Here is a 9,541-nt window from a genome sequence, read left to right as displayed (position 1 = left end):
CAGTTGATCCAGTTAGAGCCTTATGGCTGCACTACCAATCAAACCACCTCTAGGGGCAGTGTTGTACTTGTTCAAGGACAACCTGTGTGCTTCTAATCTGAAGAGGTAAGAGGTATTTAGGGTAAACCAATAGATATTGACTAATCACTTGTATTTATCTGTGTTGAAGGGATATTTTTCAGTATGAAATTCACTCTGCATACATATTTATCGTGTGTCAAAGTCTGCATATGTGGTTGCACTTGTCGCACAAACACCCAAAGCACCGTTCGTTTATCGTTTTCAAACAAAAATGTTTATTTAAAATCAAAAAAGGAAGAACTAGACAAAAAGGTTAAATCATTCAGAACATAGCATATTCATAGAATACCTATACACTGTCGTATATTAACGGACAAAAAAAAAAAAAAAAGAGAGAAAAGACATAAAACAAAAAAAAACACAAAATACAAATGGAGAATGAAGAAAAATTCAGTGAGTAAATATTGCACTTTGTCTCTAAAATGTTTCAGATCCCATCTCCTGGGGTGTTTTTTTTTGTGTGTTTTTAAAAAAAAAAAAAACTCTGAACATTTCAGCTCCCGCCTTTTAAACAGATCAGGAGTTTTAGCTTAGTTTTGACACTGGACTACTCTGAGGCCCAAGCGAATGGACTATGGAATCGACCAACCTGAATATGTGAAGCTTATTCTTTACCGTGTAGCTTTAGTCTCGTTTCCCTAAGATACGATCCAAACAAATAGAAACAGGACGTGTGTGCGTGTGTGTGTGTGTGTGTGTGTGTTGTCCCGTGTTACCTAAACGGTTCATCAGTGGGAAGCGCTGGTCAACAGCTGCCAACCCCAGGCCTGAGGGGGGGGGGGTCAGAGGTCACAGAGACCAACTCAAGCCTACATGTCTTTACACCAATGCCCAGAAATACATGGAAACAATTTTTTTTTTTTTTTTTTTTTTTTTTTATACCTCTTCCCTTTTTGTCCTTTTTGAATAAACACGGGGGAAAAAGGTTGTAAAACATGAAAACAAGTGTTAACAAACGTAACAAAACAAAGAAAAAGGAGAAGACGAGTTAACGTAGACACGATCAGGTCTGTTCTGTGTCAAGGCCACGAAGATAAGATCACTTTCATTAAACGCGGTTCGTCGATTTACTGGATCTCGATAACAGCATGCACACACACACACACACACACACACACACAACGCATACAAACGTGTGTCACATATGTTTAAATGTAAACTTTAAAAAAAAAAAAAAGGATCAAATAATGCATTTATGTCCTACACTTTGTTTTTCTCCAGACCTTCACCACTGAATGCTTGCGTTTGTTTTTCTTGTTTTCTTATCAAAAAAGTGCTGTTTTTCTTCTCTTTTCAGTATTTTCCCGCTGACTTTTGTCAAACCTCTGTTGCAGCCGGCCGGTTTTTGTCGAATGAGTTAGAAAACCAATGTATTACTCATGTCGACCTACTACTACTTGTTCTGAGCGATCTGAACAGAGGTTTAGCAACGTCTAACCCCAGCTTTTCATTTGTGCCGGGTTTGCTTCTTGAATGCAGAAGCTGCGTCTTTTCCTCTTTTCTTTTCCTTTTCTTTTTTTTAATATAACAAGCATTCTGGTTTCACTGGTCTGGTAAAAAAAAAAAAATCTCAGTGTTGGTTGACTGAACTGGGCAAGTGCAGCAGGACAAAAAGGGAATGTGATTCATCTCAGAAAGCTGCCTTGCTTCTCTACAGGTCTGTTCTCTCATTTTGGTAGTTAAAAACAAAACAAAAAAAAACAAAAACTTGTCATTATTTTTTTTTAAACAGTGCAACTTAAAATAAACCCTAATGTTTGTTTTTTCTCTTTTTTCCCAACCGTTTTGGCAAATGAGAAAAACCACCTGAGACAGTGCTTTTGGGGCAGTTACGCAAAACCCCCGGTTTGCCCTGAGATTGGGATTAGAGAGGAGCTGCAGGCGAGTCGCTCCACAAATGCAATCGCCTTTCTCTTTAACGCGCAAACTCGCAAAGCGCTCGTCTGGTCGGCTACAATTTTAAGCGGCAAATGCAGGACTGCAGCCGTCTCCTCGTCCAAACCCAGAGCAACCACAACACGTAAAAAAAAAAGCTAAAAAGCTATTCTATGATTGGAGCTAAATACAACAACAGAATAACAAAAAGAAAAAACGGGGGGAGGGCAAAGCCACACTTGGATCCAAGCTGAAGAGGAGACATTTCAAAAAGAGCTTCCAGATGAAAACAGTGTGCTGCAGTGGCTGCAAAAGTCCAGTCTTCTTCTTGTTGTTGTTGTAAGTCACTGAGGAAAAGAAAACTCTTCAACGGCTTAAAACAAAATCAGTGCGTTGTTCTTGACCTTTTACGTCCAAAAAAAAAAAGAAAATCAAATCCTGTTCTCAGTGACGCTCAAAGTTATGCAGAAGAAAGTCTTAAAAAGTTAAGCCCGCAGTCTTATTCATTACAAGGCTGAAACCAAAACTACTAGTGATTTTTTTTTTTCTTTTTCGTCTTTTTTTTTTTTCTCATCATTAAACGGAGCCACACAAACTCAAGTAAAGAATAAAATGTGCAAAACAAAATCCCAAATGAGGCAGGAGGACATAAGTCTTTGCTCTGGTTGAAAACTCCCATTCATCCGGACCGCGGTGGTGAGAACGCGTTGTTTTTCTGTAGGTGATTCGGCCTGGACATGATTCGTCTTTGCCCTTTTGTGTGAGGAGCCATGTCTGTTATGTGCCATGAGTGCAGAAGAATCAAGGGTGAAAGAGAAACACGGCAGGCCGAGCCATGGAGACTCTTCCTCGTCAATACCATCACCGGGGATTTGGCTACTAGTGGGTGTTTTTTTGTTTGTTTTTCCTTCTTCGTCGTCGTCGTCGTATATAGACTGAATGTGTTCATCTGTACACATCCCCGCCCTCAGCGGGCAAACGCGGGAAGAAAGTGATACCGCAGACGCGTATCTCCCGTTTGTGTCACTGAGGGAGGGCAGCAACAGATCCAACCCAACTCAACTGTGGTGATTTTGTCCATGATTTCGATGGTTGGTTGGTTGGTTGGAGACTTTGTTTTTTGTTTTTTTCTCTTTCTCCGCGCGTCAACAGCGTAGCGTGAACGCCGTCGTTGGAGATGACTAAACAAAGCTGAGCCTCGCAAATAAGGTTCCCGAGAGTTCCTCAAAAAAATCAGTCAGGGGGAATTTTCGGGGGGGGGTTCCCTTCAGCGTGACGGACAAGCGTCGAGCCTGCGCTCCTCTGTACGCCTGGCGTGATCTGGATTCGGATCAATCTGGAGTAGAAAGAGAAACGGGAGGCGTTAAATAACTGATGCACTTATTCTGGAATGGAAAGTGTTTGCTCAGTGGTGTTAGATGTTTACCTCAGAGTACAGGGGAGGTGGCTGGAAGCGGAACTCGTGAATATAGGCGAACAGAGGTCCATCCAGCTCCTCGCGGGCTGCCGGAACATCTGCGACGCTCTGCCGCTGTTCTTCTGTGACGATTTCTGCATAGCTTGGAGGAGCTGCAGAGGAGATCGCATGTCAGCATTCTTGGGAGTTATCTTTACAATAGAAAATGCGATGCGATGCGATTCAGGACCACGGGTCCTAACCTACCTTCTGGTCGCTCAGGCAGACCCATGCCCAGCCAGCTCATGCTGCACTGGCTGCTGACGCTGGAGGTACGGGAACCAAACGGGTGGAGGGGGATGGTTCCGATGACCAGCGGCAGGTTCAGGGACAGATTAATTGCCCCAGGTATGTCCACGTATACCTGAACACAGACACGACAACAACAAGATCGGGTTATACACTCCTGCAAAGTCATTAGGAAAGCACCAATCACATTTCCCTCCCTTTTACCCTCACCGCTTGTCCTTTGGAACTGAGATACAAGCAGCAGTAGTGGTTGAAATCTAGCCCTACAAAATGTGACACCCTTTCAAGAAAGTGATACATCATCACGTAAGCACGAGTGACAACATTTCTGCCAGCTACGCAACTTCCTGTCGTTGGCTTTGGTCTGAGAAAACCTCCGTTTGACCTAGATCCCCGAAAAATGTCACCCTACCTGCACCAAGGATCAGGACACTCTATGGCACATGTGTCAAACTCAAGGCCCGGGGGCCAGATGTGGCCCGCCACGTCATTTTATGTGGCCCGCGAGTGATTCATTGGTCTAAAAAATCGGTGTTAAAATAGCTTTAAGGCGTGCGCTGACCATAAACTACATTTCCCACAATGCATGGCGATCGTGTTACCCGCAAAGTGACGGCACCGCCACTAGATCGAAGTGTATCATTGTATGTAATAAATACAGAAAGTTATTTAGCAATATTTTACGGTGTAGTTACCTTTATTTAACATTATATTTAGTTACATTTATTCTGTATGACGGTAACATCTGGCCCTTTGAGGGTAACAATTATGCTGATGTGGCCCTCAGTGAAAATGAGTTTGACTCCCCTGCTCTATGGCAAAAGGGATTGAGGCTAAGGTTTGCTAAATTTGCTAAATAGCAGAATAATATGTGGGTCAATGTCTTGTGGTCAGTTGCTTATTACAGCCCTCGTCCGTCTGTTCACACGGTAAAGAGGTTACACGCACCTTCAGGGAAGGCGTTACCACATATATTCTGAGCTAATGCTCTTAGCAGCGTGTGGTAATGACACCTGGTGCAATCCAAGGTCCTGATTTCGCCCGGTGCTCACCGAGTCACCAAGAGACACTGGCTTACCGAGAAGTATTGATTCTGAACTGATAATTGCACAGAGTCGTGTCGATCATACAGGAAACGTTTGCGCCAAATCAAACAGAAAAGAGCAGCTGTACTCACCATGAGTGAATACTCCACTCTGATGATGCTGCAGTCCAGGATGGAAGGCGACACCGGTGGGATCTTGAGCATCTTGCCGCTCCAGGTTTCCGTTTTGCCCGACGACAGAGACTCTCCCCGCAGGTTTGCCACCAGGTGCTTGACCTCCTTCATCTTCCCTTTGGCGTAGAAGGTCTGGGTCTGGTAGATGGCCGCCTTCGGCACCACAATGCGGGATGAGCAGTTTTCAATCTCGGCAAAGATCTGGATCGACTCTCCTGGTGTGTATCCCTTCCTTTCGATTTTGGCACTTAGGGAAATAGGACCTGAGGTACAGAACCAACAGCAAAGCGTCTTGTCCTTTGTGCCGGCCTGTGGTGACTGGAGAAGAAAAAGACACGAGTATGTAAGCGACGGGACCCTCTTTTCGTATCATGTATTGATTTATCGAACATTTGCTTACCAGCAGTAGTGGAGTGTTGATGTCGATGTGCTCAAAGACTGTAAATTCCTTCTTGGTCTTCATCGGCAGGAGCCATGGCCTGTGAAGTTCTGCCTTCACCCAGTAGCGAACACTGCCATGCTTCCCTTCGAAAGAGGTAGCCAGAGGTCTACAGGAGAGAAGAGGAAGAGGAGGAGGAAGCAGATTAGAGTCACGTTCAGTGCCAAAATCTCTGGCTGAAACAATAACGGTCACGGTATTTAAAGGTGCCATATGTAAGAATGTGGCCAAAAACGGTTACAAATTCAAAATACCGAGGTTTCGTTTTCTGACGTAACTGGCAACCCGTGGTTGCTCGGCAGCTGAGACTCTACTGACTGCAATGATTGGTAGACGGCGGTAGGTGGCGCCACATGCCAAAACATGATTTCAAAACATAAACATGATTTGCAGTCTGCAAAATAATTTTTTTTAATGCAAGTATTTTGTCTGTACTGTTGTTGTTGGTGAGTTCAGTTTGTTATATGAACATTATTCCTGAGTCTCTGTGACATATTAGGAGGATTTTATGGCCAGTTTGCTTTAGATTTATTACATAATGCACCTTTAACCTGCGAGTGTGGCATCGAGACACTTACGTCTGTGGAAGCTCCAGGCTGAACGCGTACTCGTGTCTTCCTGAATGGATAGTGGTGAGTCCTTCCTCAGAGTTGTCATCGTCTGAAAGACAAGGAGGACAATATTCCAAACACATGTATACCATACCTGTGTAAAATGCTCTACGAGGACATCTGAAAAGTCATACAAAAAAGAAAAAAGAAAAAAGAAAAAAAAAAAGAAAACAACATAGGGTGGGGGGGAGGAAAAAAGAGAATAAATAGATTTAACTATTGTATGTCTGTCCTTAAAAGAAATTAATGTATTGATAGATAAAGAGGCAAACCAATAATTAGAGCACACCCAAAAAAAAAAAAAGATTATTTGAGAGGAAAAGATTGAAACTGAGGGTGGAGGAAGAGAAACTGTTGTTGTGTTACTGTAAGAACAGAGACTGTAACGTCACATCAAGATCACTGTGCTGCCAGGGAAACTCCAATATTCCTAACCTGCACATAAATCGATCGTAAAAAAAAGGTGTGACGTGAACTCGACGATGACTCAAATTCACTTAATGAATGATCTTATCCAAGGAAATGCAACGAACGACAAACTCCACTGACAAAATCTTTCGGTTTCAGTTGATGGAGACGTTTATAAACCTCAAAGGATGAAGAACAACAAGTTACCGGTCACTATGAACTGGACCTTCACGTTAAACTGTGTGTAGAGCTGGGCAACATGAAATGTTTTCTTTTAAATCATAATCGATGAATCGAGTGTCTGTTTGGTCCAAAAAAGGTCGATCGGATGTTGTCAAATGTCTCGTTATGTCCACAAACCAGAATGATTTAGTTTTATTGCTTTCTTTGTGATATGGAGCCAAAATATGCACATTTAAGAAGCTGTGTTTTAGACATTTAAAAACAATTCTAGAACTGAATAATGGATTATCAAAATAGTTGATCTAACAATAGTTGCAGCCCTTAAAAATTATATAGCTATAATTATCGTTATTTAATGACTACCCAGCTCTAATTTTACTGTTTTGTATAGAGCTGCGACTAACGATTATTTTCGTAATCGATTAATCGTTTGGTCCATAAAATAAATCAGAAAATGTTTTTTAAAAAAAACGTTGATCAGTGTTTGTCAAAGCTGGAAATGATGATGTTGTCGAACGTCTTGTTTTGTTCACAAACCAAAATGATTCCGTTTGAATGATTTCTTTGTTTATGTGAAGCGAAAATATTCACGTTTAAGAAGCTAAAACAATCAGAAATCTTGTTTTAATGGTGAAAAAAAGCTTCAAACCGATTATCGATTATCAAAATAGTTGGCGATTGATTTAGTCATCGATTAATCATCGTTTCAGCTCTAGATCGGATGTTTTGTGCACAAACCAAAACGATTCAGTTTTATTGCTTTCTTTGTGATATGGAGCCAAAATATTCACATTTAAGAAGCTGTGTTTTAGTCATTTATAAACAACTCTACGTCTGAATAATGGATAATCAAAACAGTTGATCGAGCAATCATTGCAGTCCTAGATAAAAACATATATAGCTGTAATTATCGTTATTTAACGACTACCCAGCCCTAACTGTACTGTTTTATAACTGTTGTATTTCATCACATGGTTGTAAAACTCGCCTCTGGCCATAGACAGAAGAAACCCTGCATTGTCGACCTCTACCGAGGATGCTGCTCATACTTTCGGTTTTAAATGAATCTTTTAATACATTATTGTATTGAGTTTAGTTTGTTTATCAGTTCCTTGGAGTGCTTCTTCTTCTTTCTTTCTTTCTTTCTTTCTTTCTTTCTTTCTGCCAGCTCAGCACTCCCTCCCTCCCCCAGCAGCAGCAGCAGCAGCAGCAGTGTGGTAAACAAGTGCGGAGCTGTCAGTCAAACTGCAGACTCCAGCAGGAGGAGACCGGCCTAAACCGGTGTGAGCAGCTTCCCTCAGCTGCTCTGAAGCGGCTCTGCGCTCATTACGCATTCACTGTGCGACGCCGCAGTCCTCGCTTTACTACGACAGCCTGTGCATAACTGGACTCAGCCAGACCAACAACAGCAGCATTTTCCTAGCATTTCATCACTCACTACGTACTTAAATCGCCATATTCACGACGTTTATCCCCACTTTACACCTCACTAAAAACAATAATAATAAGAAGCACCACAGCCGAATTAAACCAGCAGCTAAACCACAAACTTATTCAACAACAAAAACGCCACCAAGCTAAACTGGAACCATTTTAATAACGACAAACATAATCCTAATCCACCATTATGTGTTAAATTAAAATAATCCATTATTTAAATCATTGCACGTTATCCATCACATATTACGTACATGTAATATAGCCTCAACACTGCACTAGAACCGCAAAATGGTCCATATTTTTTTTTATAATAACGTGTGTTTTGTTTCATTTCCGTGTTTCGTTTTACAGTCGCACACTGCGAATAGCAAATAAAGCCTCTTCGATGTCGACTCCACACGTTTCCTGCACAAAGCTGCGGTTGTATTTATTCATTACGTGCACATTAGAATGTTAATATGTGTTTTTAAATGGCGATTTGCGTCGAATAAAGCCGCACGAGCGTGCACGTCCGCTCCTATTTTTGCAGCTGCTTTCCTAATTAAAAAGTTGCAGATTATCTTTTCTTTTCCTGCATAGAGCGTGACGTCATCGGCCACACATGAGCACCTTAGCCAATGGGCGCGCGGCGAGGGCGGGGCCTGTGGCCCATTGGCCACGCCCCTTCCAGGTCCAGTTTTCTGAACAGGATTGAACCGCTTTGAACAATGGGGTGGAAACTTCAGGGGGAAAAACCTACAAAGAAACGCAGAAAAACGACACGTTCTGCGGCGAAAACGTCCGACAAAAGGGCCGAGGCGTCGGCGTCAAGTATCGCCCTAACGTCCCGCGGGTCGACAACGGTTGAAAACGCTCGTTTTGCCACTTAAAACACTTTGAAAAACAGGGACATGGCGACACGGAGGTGCCTGTCATTCATTCCGACACCTTGACACAAACAAGTGGCGACGGAGCTGAAAACGCAGCAAAATGTTCACCAAAACTGACGCAACTAATAATATAAACTAGACAGACTTTAATGTCAAATGTTGGTGAATATTAACAAACATTTACGTGTGGAATTCTGGGGGGAAAAAAACCAACAGCATCCTCTCCCCGTTTACCTGAACCACAGCCCGCACAAAGAGCATCTCTCACAGTCTCACACAAAAAAAGGACTTAATTTTTAATAAACTCTTACCTCTCTCGTGTCCAATTAAGATGTCCTTGTGATTCAGATATTCCACTTCTTCCGTGTAATTCTGCGTGTAGGCAGTGTTGGAGCCGGCGTTCCTCGACTCCGTCCAGCGAACTTTGGCGAAGCCCTTCGCGTGGATCTTCAGCGACTTGACGCGAATTTCTCCCGTGACCTCGATGGTCACTCTCCCTGAGACGCAGTCCCCGCTGGAGAAGACGGGCACGTTGCTGTCATGGTGACAGTCGTAGCTGACGGTGAAGCTCTTCACCTTTCCTAGCACCATGGTGGAAAGAGGCTTGTTTGCCTTGAAATTAATTAAAAAAAAAAAAAAAAAGAGTGGAAAAATATGATATTTTTTTTCTATTTTGTTAAAAAAAAACAAAAAAAAAGGTGCGGTGGGAGA

The 9,541-nt window shown here is 42.5% G+C and overlaps 1 protein-coding gene across 1 annotated transcript; it reads right to left on the bottom strand.

Annotated features, from left to right (window-relative positions):
* Nucleotides 1–326: 326 nt before the first annotated feature.
* arrdc3a (arrestin domain containing 3a) lies at nt 327–9,421 on the bottom strand (the record flags this gene model as incomplete). The annotated part of the gene is made up of 7 exons (XM_083904388.1): nt 327–3,292; nt 3,383–3,525; nt 3,620–3,776; nt 4,839–5,198; nt 5,281–5,428; nt 5,898–5,979; nt 9,142–9,421. 7 exons carry the CDS (start codon nt 9,419–9,421, stop codon nt 3,224–3,226), a joined length of 1,239 nt encoding a protein of 412 aa, XP_083760514.1. The 3' UTR covers nt 327–3,223.
* Between the last annotated feature and the right edge of the window lie 120 nt (nt 9,422–9,541).

Source organism: Microchirus variegatus (assembly GCF_963457635.1).
Source record: "Microchirus variegatus genome assembly, chromosome: 18".
Lineage (NCBI taxonomy): Eukaryota > Metazoa > Chordata > Actinopteri > Pleuronectiformes > Soleidae > Microchirus > Microchirus variegatus.
Note: the sequence above shows the minus strand (reverse complement) of the source record. Positions and strands in the feature narration are given on the sequence as shown.